The sequence below is a fragment of the Melospiza georgiana genome, chromosome 1 (assembly GCF_028018845.1).
Source record: "Melospiza georgiana isolate bMelGeo1 chromosome 1, bMelGeo1.pri, whole genome shotgun sequence".
NCBI lineage: Eukaryota > Metazoa > Chordata > Aves > Passeriformes > Passerellidae > Melospiza > Melospiza georgiana.
The window spans coordinates 117,775,621-117,791,884 of NC_080430.1; the positions used below are offsets into that span (position 1 = coordinate 117,775,621).

Here is a 16,264-nt window from a genome sequence, read left to right on the forward strand (position 1 = left end):
ACCTTATCAAACCTTATCATGCTTGAAACACTCTGCATTCCTTCCATTAAAAGGTTACAATTTATTTAATCAACATCAAGTTCTGTGGGCATTTAGCTGCCTCTACCTAAATTAAATACACCTTTGTTTGTTTTGAGCTATGGGGATGCATAAACAGTTTTAAAGAGACTTTTGTTGTGTAGCACTGCTCTTCATAAACTGTGGTGTTATCCATAAAACGTTGCTAACAACAGTAAGTGCTGACATTCTGTTTCTTGAGTGGCAAGTATCAGTTGCAAAAACACTTTCAATAATCCAAATAACCTGGAAGTTTTCATTTGCTATTTATTTACAAAACATGTCTGTTTGCTTAGCAAGAGTTTGTATATTTTTCATTGCATTGCCTTTATCCATACAAAATATTCAGAATTAAAAAGTTCCAATAAGAGTAAGGATCTGGGCTGACCTGGATCTTCAGTTCCAATGGAGTAATAATGTTCTGCTTAAATCTCTGTGATTTCATCCAGGTAAAACAGAGTGCACTTCCATAACATTGGTGACAGAGGAAAGCATACTGGAGGTTTTCTTCTCTGTATTGTACAGACATATGTACCTGTGTGTCCTTCTAGTATCTTTGATAATCGAGAGTATATTACATTATATTTTATATGTGCCACTCTTTTTTTAAATGGGTGTAACTTTATCAGTGATGATTTAAGCTTCCCACTATTTTGACTCACCACTAATTTGCAGCATTTTCCCCATAAGTGAAAATACCATGGCAGAGTGAGTGTTCAGACTCTAATTTGTGTGCTGTGATTGTTAATAAACACGTTGTGAGGGTGTTTTGTATGACAGGCACTCTGGGCTCCTGGCTACATTATCAGTTCCCAAGCAGCAGTCTACAACCCATACATGGTTTATGGTAAGCTGCTGGGAATTATACTCTCAAAACTCTTTTTATGAAAAGCTGATGATAGTAGTGAATTATGAATCAGAAAGACTGTATGATGCTGGTAGAAACTCACAGGTCACAAAATTTAGGAGCACTTGTCAGCATAAAGCATCTTATTTGAAGCATAAGCAGGGATCTGATTCCTACACTACCTTGTGACGTTTTTAGCTTTGAAAAACACAGTAATTTCTCCTCCTTGCTTCTTTACATGCTAAGGGATTTTGAACATTTTCCATTCTTCCACAATTCATCTATTTCTCACAAAAGCTCAGTAAGGAATTGAGCAAGCACAATTCCAATGTGATACTAACTCTGAAAACTCAAAATGGTTTTCTTTCTCATTTAGGGCTTGATCACCTGCTATACTGATGCTCTAGCCTGGAAACATAAATACTTACCACAACAAGGACATGAATACCTACCACAACCAACTCTTGGCTGCCTCTGGCTACCAAGTCCCTACATTCTGGCTCCCATGTCAGAGCTATGTCACATAAGTAACAAAAGAGTTTTTCTAGTCACTTATTTGAATCATCAGCAGTAGGGGAAAAAAATAATGCTGATATAGGGTTCACCTGCAATCTCAGTGCACTACCCTCTGCTATTACAACGAAGTAGAGTAAAACAGCCTCAAAAGGCACCCTTTTCCAGCCATTCCTGGAGCTTTTGGTTGCCTGAAGGCTCCAAAAAATTTGTTTCCAGTAGGCCTCTGATTATGGTGTGTGGCTCACAAGCCAAATGTGTTTGGCCCTCTGTCCTACAGTCATTCATTCCAGTATAAACACTTTCTCAAGAATTCTAAAGTGGCAGCAGAGGGCTGGGCACTGGACATTAGACATTAAATAGAGAAGGAAAAGAGTTAGTTTTGGTGATAACATGAGGTTCAGTTCCTTTAAAAGACTGAACCTTAACAATTAAACCAATCACCTTTTAAGCACAAACTAAATTTATGGAGACAAACAATAACCAATAAAAAAAATCACTCACTTAGAAGAAGTATAAATACTTATATTTCAACAAATCTAGGAAATTGGTGTTTGCATTTCTAAAGAACTAGTGTTGATAATCTTTGTGTCAGGTTGATTCAGGTTTTTTCAAACAGGAAAATGATAAGAACAGTTGTAGCAGCCTAATGATGCATGGCTGCTGACAGCTCATTCCAGCTCTGGACCTACACAACAGGAAAGGATAAAATCCCCAAGTGTTAGAGCTTCTGCAAACCAACTTGTTTGTGAACTTCACAAATTGCAAATGCTACTTGTAAACTGAGAGTAAAGACACATGGATTGCTAATGTAAATGTCCATTAAAATATAAATTTCACTGAGATCTGTTTAAACACAGAAATACAGTCCATAGCATTGCATCACCCTTCCCATTTCTAAAAGGCAAGGTGCAGCTCCATGGCTCACTCTGAATTTGAATGTTTTTCATATTCTACAATCTATTATCATATAATTCACAATTCCATAAAGAGGAGAGTGCACCACCACCTGTTCAGCACTAGTTCATTCCCACTGACAACACCAGATCCCCTATTTAATATCCTGGGGAAAGAGCAACATAGTTTTGTTGCCACAAGAGCTGCTCAGCAGCTTCAAAAGCAAGGAATTTGCACTTTCCAGTCATAAAACACACCAGATAGTCACCACATCATCCCCCCTCTCATTGCTGTGAAACTAACACTGTGCCAGCTTCTTCTTGTCTGCTCAGACCTCTCAGTATCAAGCAGAGAGTGTCTGAAGCATCAGAAATGCAGTCTCTGTTCCTCCCACCCTAAATTACACCTTCCTGTTCCGCAGGCCTAGCAAAACCTTGCTATTTTAATGATGTCATTTAATTATTTTCTCTAATCTTGAATTTACAACTAGGAGAACAGTAATTATATTAAGCATGTTTTTAATCTGAATCAATTTCTGCTATCATAATTTACAGAATATAGGATAAACTTGCAGCCCTTTGGAGTTTGAGTGTACCACAGATGTATATGTATGTATGAGTATGTATATGCACTTGTGTATATAAAAACTGATGCTTTCTCAGGAATTTCTGAATCAGTCACAAAAGAAAAAATGTTCAGGAGAACTTGAGTAATGTGTGTATGTAGATGGAGTAGGTCTAAGACATCATCACACATAATTGTTCATGAATATAAAATAAATTGTGTCTGAGATGGGGAGTTTTGAGACAACACACTGGAGATCAAATTCTTTATTTTATTAACTATTCTCAGAGTAAAGCAAATTAAAGTTTATCACTCTAAAAATAAAACATTCTTTTAGAAAATTGTTTTTTAGAACAAGCTCTTACAGTCTCCTACAAAGTCTTGTGTATTTCAATGACCTCTATAACAGGCACCTATTTGACCTCCTCTTAGTAAACTGGAGCAATGCCATCTACCTACTCTATGCATGGAATCATGTGTATACACCCTGGTGTATGAAGGGATGAAGACACGTTGGCATGCCATGCTGAGTTCACTATCATTACAAATTCAAATAGATTCTCAAGTGTTTGAAATCAGAAGTCTTGCTCATTCACAGATAAAGCTGTTCCACTGATGTAAAAGAGGGGAAAGGCATGTCTATCAAATCAGCTACACATAAAGCAACAAGAATTAATCAGTGAAGAACACAGTATTGAAAAAGTACTTATCCATTAGAAAAGGTGGCAAGTCCCAAAATTCCAGCAAGCCTTCTGGAATAGTCACAATTTACATCTTGAGAAATAGTGTGTCAAGCCTTTAACTGTCAAATAAATATCCTTTAATGAAATGGAAGATTTAATTTTTTTGTTGTTTGATTCCTAAGAGCGGTAGCATTTGTTTTCCTCATTGTTAGGCTTTGCTGTATAACAGTAACTATAAATCTTATTTCAAGATCATCTGAAATTATCAAGAAATAGCTCAATGCCCATAGCAAGGGTTCTGAGTCAAGCAGGAAGTAAAAAAGAAACTAGCATGAACACTGAGGAAGCCACAATGTTATCCCTTTTCCTTCAGAAAAGGACTTGGGAGTCCTGGCAAACATCAAGTTCAAGCTAAGTCAGTAATGCACCCAAGGCAACAATGAAGTTCTGCAGCTTTCTCGGCTGCATCAGGAAAAACACTGCCAGAAGGTAGAGGAAAATGCTTCTACTCAACACTGACAGAACATCTGGAGCACTGGGCCCAGTGCTGGGTTGCCTAGCTCAGAAGAAACACAGACATACAGGAGAGCAGCAACAGGCTACAAGCACGGTAAAGGATTGGAGCACCTGCCATTAAAGGATGGCTGAGAGAGCTGAAACTGCCCAGCCTCCAGAAAAGGTGTTTCAACGGGGATTTTATCAATGTGTACAAACACTTTATGAGAACAAGTACAGAAGATCACACCAGACTGCATCTTCAGCTGCATACAGAGAAAGGAGAAGAGTCAACGGGTACCAACTTGTGGGGGGACAGAATGTGAGAGAATAGTGCAGAAGGCAATCTCACCCCTGAGGAGTTGCAGCTGTACTAATCACCAAACATTAGGAACAGGCCTGCCCTTAATAGGCCACAGCTGTGTCCAATAAGAAGACAAGTGCTACAAAAGAGTGGGTTAGGTGGTTGGAGAGAGAGTTGGAGTTTGTTGGTTGCTCTGTGAAGAAGAAGAAGTCAGTGCTGTGAGGAGGTGTCCATGAGAAATCACCAAGAAGGTATGGGAGCTTTGTAATAAAATGACAAAACCAACTGAAATATGGGGAATTTCATTTAAAATTAAGAAAAACCTTTTTCCCTGCAGGAGTGCACAGGTACCAATTGTTTAGAGAGGTTAAGGAGTTTTCATCCTTATGATATTCAAAACCCAGCTGGACATGGCTCTGAGCAACCCACTCTTTAAGTGTCAGGCTCAGTGCTAAGCAGTTAACACTGCTTTGGGCAGAGGATCAAACTAATAGATCTACAGAGGCACCTTTCAATTACAACTACTCTGTTATTTTTCACTCTCTAAATCTGAACTCAATTTTTTAACCTTCCATGTCTGAAAGTAAATCTGTACTGAGATTTTACTCCAAATTCCTTAACACCTGACTGGTTCTTTCACTATTGGATATGATTTAAAGAGGTTAGAAATTTTTTAAATGGCTTTTTCAAAAGAACTGTATTTGAAAACTTCAGTAATGGCAGGAGAAGAAGGATAAAAAGGTCATTTAATGGGATGTAGTTTGGATGCATGTCAAAAACCTTACCAAAACAGAATTAAAAAACTCCTTAATCCCAAGCTATAGCTGATACATATGTTTTCAGCAGAAAAGAAGCAGTCAGGAGATGCCAGTTAGATAACAGCTATCTATGCTGTTAGATAGCAGCAAACTTATTCTAAAACCTACTGGGTTAAAGAGAGCAGAGAAGCTACTAAGTTCTATTTGTTTTGCCATCCTGAAGGCCCCCTTTAGAGCCTGGCCAAACTTTGTCTTAGAACTGGAGAGGGATGTTTTGAGATCTGAGCTTTTCTATGATGGAGGAACATTTAAAAAAATATAGTTCTTTCCCTGGTATTACACACCACGATATTCAATGTTTGTGTCAACTCTGCTTCTTACTCAACAAATTAGAACAAATTACATCAAAGATCAACATATGCCATTTGATCATAAGCCACAAAGGGTTCAGTTTTGTCAAGGTTTAAATCAAGGCTGAGGAACAGATGTTCTGAAGCTTTGGGAGCATGGTGTGCAAAGAGCCTGCATTCTGATTCAGTCAAAATTAATTAGACCTTTCAAACAACCTTTTTCTACTCCTATGGATACACTTACAGAAACATTTGTCTCCTTCTTTTCCCAGCAGAGTAACAAGGTCATGGCAAACTAACATTCTCCAAGGTTCTTCAGGTGGCTGTGCCACACTGGCTTGGAATAAAACAAAAATACCTAAAACTTTACTGACAGGAGTTCCAGCAGCTTTGGCAGAGGGGCATAGTGTATGAAAAGAAATCAACCAGTGTGCTTGTAATTGAATGTTAAAGATATACCAGAGCTTTAAAATAAAAAGTAATCTGCTCTTTGAAAGGAAGAACAGCTCCTCTTGAATTACTAGGAAGATGCTGCCCTGAGATGTATTACTTCCCCATCTACTACTGAGTCCTCACAGCAATATTCAGCTGATGCCAGCAGTCCCAGCTTAAGGGACTTCCCTCGTTCCTGTGAAGGAAGGAATCTTTCTGCGGATTTCTGAGGTCTGTGTGAGGAGCTACTCTTCCTCAACACCTTCCTCCTGGAGAAGTGTGAGGAAATCACTACAAGTAAGATTGTTTCCTTCCCTTTAAATCTCTTTGCATAGAAGAAATGTGAACAAAGCCATGTGATTTCTTTTTCCGCTTCATTTTTTTCAGCTCCCTGAACTCAATAGCAAAGATATATAATGAAACCTTGATTAGGTCTGTGCTACTTGGACTGATGCATACAAAACTAAAAAGACCTGACCAAACAAATTTTTGATAAAGAATTCAATCAGGTGTAGAGAAACAAGTGTCATTTCTTCTGTGAGCTACACTGTGCCAGGAGTCACAGTTCTTCCTCAGTGCTTGAGTGTCCATAATTAGTATGGCCCCACAGTGAGGACTATTACTTTGCATTAAAAATTCCATCATTTAAGAATTAAAACTGCAGATTATTTAGTGAAGCAAAGCCAAGATAAATCTTATTACATAGAAAAAATCTTTATAAGTATTGACAAAAGTAATAAAATTTCAAACATGAAAGCAAAAGGGAAATTTTTACATTTCAATTCCATCATTGTAAAGGAAACTCTTTCATGCTTAAAATTCAAACTCAGCGTGTCAAGTAATTTCACTGTTACAGACTTGAATTACCTGCACTGGCCTGAGGGCATTATTCACTCTCTGAGAAAAATTGTACTTTAATATTGCTACGATTTCCCCAAGTAATTTTTATGCAGAAGCTGGGATGAATTTGAAACATCCATTTTAAGATTAAAGTGACAACATTTGGTTACCTCAGAGAACCATGTAATTGCAAATTCGTCTTAGGGATATGCCCAAAATTAAATATGGGGATGAGAAAATAATATTAAAATGGGACCAATGTTTGGGGTTTTTCTTCAGCTTCTGGGATGCAGATATTAAACAGGGTTATAAAACACAAATAAACCCTTTCTTCAACAGCATTTAGATGCATACACTATATCAAATGCTTATGCTATATGGAAAGACCATGAAATTGTTGGTCGTTGTCCTAGCCAATTTAATAACTTCTATCATATGCAGGAGGGATGATAATCTTCTCACTTCATTTTAATGAATCTTTTGGAAGCATTGAATTATCAGTCTTTTTTATGGGTTATCTGCTGCCTGATCATTTGTTACTTCACATGAAACTGGTGTCTGGATCCAGAGCATGCTCTGAATGGGCTTAACTTCACTACCAAGCCTGACATGAAGACTTGCCTGACTAGAGAGGGCAAGAATTTAAAGTAAAAACAAATATCCTTACCCAAAACAGTTTATCAAAACCCTTTAAGCAGCATGCTTTCCAGATTAAACCTCAGATGAATCTATTTTGTAGCTTTGAAGAAACGAAAAGATAGAAAATCTGAGTCTTTTATATTATGTATTTCAACAGTAAATAGGGTCCTGCATTAAATCAGGATCACTTCATTTCAAAATCAACCATAAAGCTGGTGCCCTGACTCATTCCTTTCAAGGTAATAATTTGTCTTAGTATAATAGAGTTGTTTAAGTCAGAAAAGACCTTTAAGATCATCATGTCCAACTACTCACCCAGCATTGCCAGGTGCACCACTAAAGCATATCCCTAAAATCACATCTAACATCTTAAATGTCTTCAGAAATGGTGACTCAGCCACTTCCCTGGACTTCAGCTCTCTTTGAATCTCTTTGCCAGGTTTTTCATTATAGCAAAATATCCATTAACTAAGTATAATGAGGATTAGGAGTAGCTGTTGAATATTGAGGGGATTTATTTTATATATAAAATACATAGATGCTGAGGGAACATGACATGAGAAGTTTTAATAGCTGAAGCAGGTTTAATGCAGGTTCACATGTGTATTTCTCTTGTGTCATCCTCAAATTCTTGCTCTGAGAGTCAATGAAGGTGGAAAAGAAGCAGCAACTACTTTGATGAATGAAATATGAAAAAATAGTCATTTTTTCATAGACAGAATTCAATTTGTTGCCTTTCATACCTTCACTGGAATTACTCAAAATTCAGTCTTGTTGGGGAAGAACAACATTATAAAAAAAAAAAAAGCTTCATTTTAGAATTAAAGGCCTCCTTCCAGAACTACTACCCTTCTTTTTTAACGGTGTGAAAAGATCCACCAATGGCTGGTCTTCCAGAAACATGGAAAGAAAACTACCAGTAAAACTCTGTATCTGGGGAAATATACCACATAGCCAAGGCATACTGTGCTCTTCTTCACTGCAGGGTGGGAAATAAAAGCTACAAGAAGTGTGATGTAAGTGGGCATTGTGATTCACTGCCTGGAGGGTGGTGAATGACTTTCTTGTTTTCCATTGCTTTGCTTGCATGCACGGCTTTTGCTTTACCTATTAAACTGTCTTTGCCTCAACCCAGAAATTCTCTCACTTTTACCCTTCTGCTTCTCTTCCCCATCCCACCACATGAAAGTGACTGAGCAGCTCATGGGGCTTGGTTGCCAGCAGGAGGTAAATCATGACATAACCAAACTATTACACACAGGATGAAATAGAAATTAGAGTGTCAGAATTTAAAATTGTGACAACGTATCATAACATTAGCTAAAGTGCATTTTCTACTTTAGCTAAATTATTTCAAAATTTTGATTGTTCCGCTGTTTTTGCTTACCTGACTGAAGATTCATCATTGTTCTTCCTGCTCTGCTATTGAAATGCAGCCCTGATGACTCTATCACTAAGTGGCTGAGTTGGTCTGAAGTTATCTCCTAGGATTCCATCAGAGCCCTCTAAAAGTTCAGCACCTTTAACATGAGTCCTCAGTCTTCGAAATTCCTCTATCTGAAAGACAGAAAAACAGAAATTAAGAAGCTGAGACACAGTCTTCACCATGGGACTAATGATCAAAACCAGCCCTGTCCAGCCAATTCTGCAGCTTTGAAAATTGGAGTGTTCGGGTGCCATATAGTAAGGTAAATATACATTAATAATATTTTTAAAAAGTTATCAGTACTGTCAAACTATTTGAGATATAGAGAAAATCAAGAACTCTTAAGCACATGGTTTGGCAAACTCCTCCTTTGCCTTTTCAGAACTTCTTTTAAGATCTATAACCATCTTGGCCATTGCAGATTACATCCTATGAACCAGCCTTACTGTCGTGCATTTAGAGTAGCAATTCTGGTCTTCTTCAAAAAAGTGCATTTCAGGAATAACTTGCTTGACAATAAATTGTTTTGAAATTCCCCTAGTGATTTATTTACTTCCTCAAACTGTTATCTTCTAAACCAGAAGAATACTGAACAGATTCTTAGCTTTAGAGGATGTCTGTTGACATTTTATATGAAAAAATACAGTTTTTGTGATCAAAACAAAATACTGCTTCAAAAGATCTGTAGCTGTAAACAGTCAGAAAGTCAAATACAGTAAAAAATAAGTAAGAAATATTTCAATTGAGCCAAAACAAATGTTTCTTGCTTATAGACTCTTTTAACATTTTTCTAAATCTCATCTGGTGTACAGAAGACTATGAGCAGCTTCCATCTCCATCCCTGGTGCTAGCATCAAGTGCTGCATGATAAAACACTACCTTAGTATTCACTTGTGCTGGTTTTAGGAGTCTGATATTTTAAATAGCTACAACTACTAGAAAAATATTTTTTCTTGGACGTATTCACATGTTGTCTTAGCTGGATTCAGCAAATGTACTTGATGGCTGACTCCCCTTTGTACTACAAACCTCAGCCTTTGTACTTTGTACTTTGGACCCTGTGACACTTCACTATGCAGTTCATCTCTAACTTGAAACTGAAGATACACAGAAAGTAAAATGGAGCCTGGAGTATACAGTCATTTTAACATCTAAGACATTATAGAGTTAATTTCTCCATGAAAAACACCCTAGGAAATATTACAGGGAGAATGTAAGCATGATTGCAGAATTAAATTAAATGAGGTACTGAACAGCAGGTAATGGCATTTTTATTCTTATCCTGCCTACAGAGAATACTTTCTTACTGCAACGTGGAACACAACTGCCCTCATTGTTGTTTTCCACTCTACAGCAGTACTGATACAGATTTATTTACTTGATTTAGAGGCTAGCTCTTCTCTGCTTAATTTTCCTCAAAAAAACAGTGTGCTTGGAAATCAACACTCAGCTTGTGGCAGCTGAGATATAAGGCAACAGCTTAGACTGCAAAAATGAAAAAAGCTCCTTGAAGGTGCTTTTAGAGGCAGAATCCTGTTATGGAAAATTTTTGTTGTTGTTGTTTACTTCAAGGAAACTGAAAACAAACCCACTACCAGCTTGGAATTGAAAAAGTCTTCAGAACTCAAGGGCTGGTAAATGACTGAAGGAGCTTTGTAAAAGCATACTTTTTCACCATCTGAATCAACTCTGGAAAGTCTGAGATAATTGCAGTTTAGGAAGGAGCACTTTACAAAAATGTGACTTTTGTTTGATCTTGTGAGAATGAGATACTTCAAACAAAGACAGATGAAGGAGAGGGAAGAGCAGGCTCTCTGCAAAGCTGGCATTTGTGAGCTGTCTCCTACTGAAACTACAAATGCTCCGTCCCAGTTCCCACAGTGAAATCTTTCTCCAGGAGGTAACTCCTCACAAAGCAGCTTCCAGTTTCTTCAGTCAGGAGAGTAGAACTGACCTGATCTCTGTGCCTGCTCTTTAGTCTTTACGAAAGTCAAGAATTGTAGCTCTACTCCAAGGGGGAATTTCTTCTGCGATCAACACCCTCCTTGTTTAGTTGTTCCTTCCATGGTTCACATTGCCATGTGAACCTTCAAATGAGGTAGACAAAAGGACTACACACACGGTGGTTTGCTCTACTCATGAGAAGCACTTCTGTCAGAAAAGGACATTAGCTGTGCCAACACTACTTTCCCTATTGAGTTTCCATGTGGCAAGATAATATGGTGTCTCAGACTGAAAGGTAGCTGGATGTATATTCTATTCCCATCTGTTAGAGGTGGAGCAGTTATCTTCTGTTAATTGGGCAGTTTTTCTTGATCTCTTCCACAACCAATCCTCCCTCCAGGAAATATCTTCTGTTACTGGGCCATTGAGTATCACTGCATGGCTGATAAAATTGCATGATCCCATTGTGAGAAGCTCTGCCCAGGAGGAGAAGCCAAGCAACCCTGCCTGGATATAATCTGAGATTTGGAACATCACAGTCAGCCTTTCCCCACTGGATTCACAGAGGAAGACCAGGCCCATCTACACCACCACCAGACCTTCAGAGGAAAACTCCACCCTTTTACAGGATCCCTGCTCCAACAGAACCACACCTGTCACTCAGGAGGACTGCAGCCACTGTTCAATCAGACTGCTACCAACATCCAGACCAACAGGGTGTCAGGTTGTATTCTGACTCTGTCAGTAGTTTATTTTTCTTTTTTTTGTACTATTGCATTAGTAATTTTTAAATTTTCGTAATAAAGAACTGTTATTCCTATTCCCATATATTTGTCTGAGAGCCCCTTAATTTCAAAATTGCAATAATTTGGAGGGAGGGGTTTTATATTTTCCATTTCAGGGGAGACTCCTGCCTTCCTTAGCACACACCTGTCTTTTCAAACCAAGACATATGTGTGCCCTGCTGATTCTGTTTCACTGCTCACCATCTCCTCCCAGCCCCTCATAATCAATGCTTCGGAGTACACCCTACAGGACTGCCAATGAAACAGATGTTTTAGAGGCATATGGCTAAGCACCTTTGGATAGTCACATACTTTTACCAGGAATAGCTACTTTTAAAAGTTCTTCTGCACAGAAGACATAAAGGATGACCTAAGCCTTTCACATTGAAATTTGGGATTAAGTTCTAACCAGTGTAGAGGCAAATTCACAATTGCAACAGTGGCATTTCTACTAAGTAAAACCATTCATGTTCACATTGTGTAGAATTTTTTTTACCACTCATTATATTCAGATCCTGAGCATTCTTCTGTTTAATTTACACATTTGCTGAAGAATAGAGCACATAATACTAAGGATTTTCCTGTTTTCTATAAACATTTATTTGATATGAGATATAGAAGCATTATCCTTCTGTTAGAAAATTTAACATGTCTCCATGACACCTTCCAAGAACATGGACCTTACTTCCCAGCACCCAGAATACCATGAAGCTCTGAGTGCTGTATTTTAGTTTACATAAATTTTGCCCAATTCCCACAACAATTCCATATGCTAGTTATTCTTTCTGTCCTTTGGTAGTTTTTCATTCTGAATGAGGTAGACAAAAGGACTAGAGACCATGCCATTCAATAAAAGACAGTTAACTCTGACGAAGAATACAGCGAACAAGAGCTCCTTCTGCATCATTGTTTAAAATCCCTACTCTGAGTGGCTTAGACAATGCACTTGTTCTGAGCTTCAGTGACCCACAAAGGACATTATTCACAAACGTCCCTTTTTTATAATATAGTGGAGAGAAGCATGACTACGACTTTTTTCAATTATTTCTGTTTTTACTGGCCTAATAGGAGTTTTCTCCCACTGCATTTCAGCAGGTACATCCATGTGTAAGATATCTCACAAAAAGAATCAACACAGTTCTTTCTGGGCTGTGCATTTCAACATAAGTCAAGTGAGGATGAAAAAAACCATAATAGGAGGACAGGAATATGCATAGAATGACCCATGAAGGACTTTTTTGATGGAAGTGAAGTCTCATGACAAAGAAAATTACTTCCAATGAGGAAACAGCATTCCTCATGATTCCAGGAAAGCACATCCTGATACTGCAGTCCTGAATTGCTCTTTTGCTATTTGTAGAATCAGCACACTCAGATCTCCTTTCACTTAATTTTGACTTAGATCAGTGGCATATCAACTCATCAGCTGAACTTTACTATCTGAAAATATCTTCAGGTAAAAAAAAGGTTCTACACTTTGTAACGGTCAGCCTATTGTGCCCCCCATGTCAAAATGGTTTGACATTGTTCCAAAATAACAAAATGTGAAAATATTTTATGAGTGTGACCTTGAAATAGCATGGCAATTTTATTCACTTTTTGCCCTTATGACCCGCAGTTTGTTAAGCTGATCAATATTGCTGTGTTAATTGCATAAAATTAGCATATTGTCTCCAATATATGAACTAGTTTGATCAGAGGAAAGAAATAAAACTTATTCTATATTATATTATGTAATTCTTTATTTACTTGTTATTGACACTCAAAACTTGATTATTTCATGGCCTGAAAAACAAAAATAGCCTCGAAGTTGTCTCTCACTGGCTATAACCACAGATGCTACTAGTATTTATATAAAGCACTTGACATTTCATTAGTATCCCAAAGAAGAAATTTCTACAATGTAATGACAAACGTAAAAATAATGTACTTAAACCTATTAGAAATGCATTTGCACTGAAACCTATGATTTAATACTACAAGCTGGCTTAATAAAATTAAATACCTCTACCAGCCTTCCATGGAAGATTCAAAATGGTATATCTTATACTACATCCTCTTATTTCCTGCAGACAAAAGCCCTTTCATTTCTAATCTCTCCTGGGCAACTTGCTCTAGATGAACCTGCTTTAGCAGGGCTTTTGGAATAGATGCTCTCCAGAGGTCCCTTCCAACCCCAATCATTCTGTGGTTCTGTGATTAAATGAAATCTCTCATAGGCACTCATGCCCACATGCACAAAAGAGGCCAGATAGTTCACTGCAGACAAAATGCTAATTACAATTTAAAATCTTGGAATTTTAGCTATAGCAAAATATTCTAGAACCAACAAAATCTTAATTTGGGCATCATGGAGACCTCACAATACCTTTCAGTTTGCAAATCCCAGAATCATCTCCTCTAAATTAACCCATATTTATTTTTCACTGACATAATTATTTTAATGACATATTTATTTTTCATTGACATCTGAAAGCAATATCTGATGAAATATATTTTTTTTATCCCACCCTGGCAAAAGCCTTTCAAGTTCTTAATAATTATCTTTCCTGTACAACCTTAACTGTAATGCTGAAGTCATCAATATCACAGAGGAATGCTTTTCTAATTGATGCTTATCTGTGACAAGAATAGTGGATCATCTTGGCATGAGTTTGCTCCAATCCATCACTGGACTCCAGTGCCACCTCTCACCCATGTACAGTGCCAGTGGGAGGGATAGGCTCCTCCATGACTTGCATGCCCTTCATCACTGCAATGTTTTTGGGTGGGGTTTGCACCTATCACAGTAATGCAGCAACACAAACCAGCCACCCCTCACCTTACAAAGGCCATGGCTGTGAATCTTGGTCTTGGCCACAGGCACTATGGGTCACTCTTTTCCCCAGGCACAATATTCTTTTCAGGAGTCTTATCCTTCACACAACATTCCAACATCTTGCTTTCTTGTGGTAAATTAGTACACAGTAATACTAACTAAAGTTGTATTTCTCTTCTTAATTCCTCTTTTGTTCACCCTCTTGGTGTCTCCCACTACATGTGGGTGGTTTAAACTCGGCTCTTCTCTGTGCACTGACTGGATTAAAAAGGAATGAAGATCACAAAATCTGCAACTAGCAATATCATACTGTGCCTCAGTGTAATAGCTGTAATATCTTACTATGTCTGAGCTGTAATAGCTGGACTTTTTACATCTGATTAAGTCCCCTTATTTATCAATATCCCATCTGGACAATTAGCTGACACGTTACAAGATGCGCTTAGTCTTTAAAAGTTGTTCTGAATCTAATAATGCTAACAGAATGCTGTTTACTCAGTAGTAAATAATGCAGTTACTCAGTAGTAAGCAGCCACAAGTCTTACCTTTTCATGAAGAAATAACAGATTCATGATGGGATGCATTTAAGTTGCAGTTAGCAGAAAAATAACTTATTGGGAGCTATTGCTTTTATCCTATGATTAGACCTAAAACTCAGTTTCCATAAGAGAAGAAATGCTGCCAATTCTAAATTGTTAAAGATGTTAAAACATTGTGCCAGCATCACTAGCAAAATTTTAAATTATTAAAGCTGAAATAATTGAAATCTGAATTTATCACCTTTTATACTTTTTTCACATGCTTCAGAGCAGGCAATGAAAATTAATGCATTCAGCTTCAGGGATTCTAGATGGATTCACCTAAATTAAACGCACACCCCTCCAGCTGGGATTCACAGACTGTGGGAGAATATTCATCAGGAGTTTTCATTGTTTTTACTGGGATTATTCGTAGACAGATTTGAAAAACTGTGCATAGAAAGGCTCAGAACTGTTATATTTAATTTAAGAAAAAAAAAAAACCCAAACATTTTAAAATACATACGTGTGAAATCAAATTTAAATAGGTAGCTTCCATTTGACATTTATTATAAAACTGAACTTAAAAAGAGCCAGATAAATTAAATACAGTTCTATGCAATCTAGCCAATCTGTATTACATTAATGTTTTTCATTCTCCAGAACTTAGTGCCTCTCTGTGCTTTTTTTTCTCTTTAACATTAAAAAGCAGTGATATTTGAAAGTTACAATTACAAAGAATTTAATTTCTTTTGCCCATTGAGTTCCTTTTTCCTTTTTTGTTGACTTAAATATAAGAATTATTTTAAATGCAGATGATATATGATAACAAGGTTTTTCATCTCTGACCTTTGCGTTGCTTTCAGTGACTCAAAAGGTTTAACCTTTACTTGAAAAGCCATGTACTGATCTAATGGGATCTTTAAGGAGAACAGACATAACATTCTGATATATACATTTGCACGCTATAACCTTTAGCTCATAACCATATTCCAAGGTCAATGTAAGCACAGCTGTTACCTGCACTTGGGACACAGTCAAAGGATAGCGAAATAATATCCAGGTGACACCTTCACTGCAGGGTGGAATGGTCAGAGAGCCCTCATACACCCAGTAGTCACGCAGAAGAGGATCTGAAACCAAAAAAAAAAGTGGAATTTTAATGACTATTAGGAAGTTAATGGAGTTTTTCAGTGACAGCTTATGACAGCTGTGGGCTCTCTCGCATGACAGAGTTTGTAAGCAGAAGCTAAAGTGTGAATTTACAACCTGCCAAGCACTGCCCACTACTTCCTCATATGAATATATATGAGCTTGTGGTCATTATATTACAGTGAGTTACCCTGCAGATGTGCATTTTAGATGTGAAAATGCCACTTGGTAGATGTGAAAAA

General features: G+C 37.5%; 1 protein-coding gene across 1 annotated transcript in view; it reads right to left on the reverse strand.

Annotated features, from left to right (window-relative positions):
• Positions 1–16,264, reverse strand: part of CA8 (carbonic anhydrase 8) — a 50,785-nt gene that overhangs the window by 5,900 nt on the left and 28,621 nt on the right. The window contains exons 7-8 of the mRNA XM_058039139.1: positions 15,891–16,003; positions 8,767–8,936 (exon numbers count right to left, since the gene is read on the reverse strand). Of these exons, the coding sequence (XP_057895122.1) occupies positions 8,802–8,936; positions 15,891–16,003 (248 nt within the window). The 3' untranslated portion in view covers positions 8,767–8,801. The remainder of the gene's footprint in view (positions 1–8,766; positions 8,937–15,890; positions 16,004–16,264) is intronic.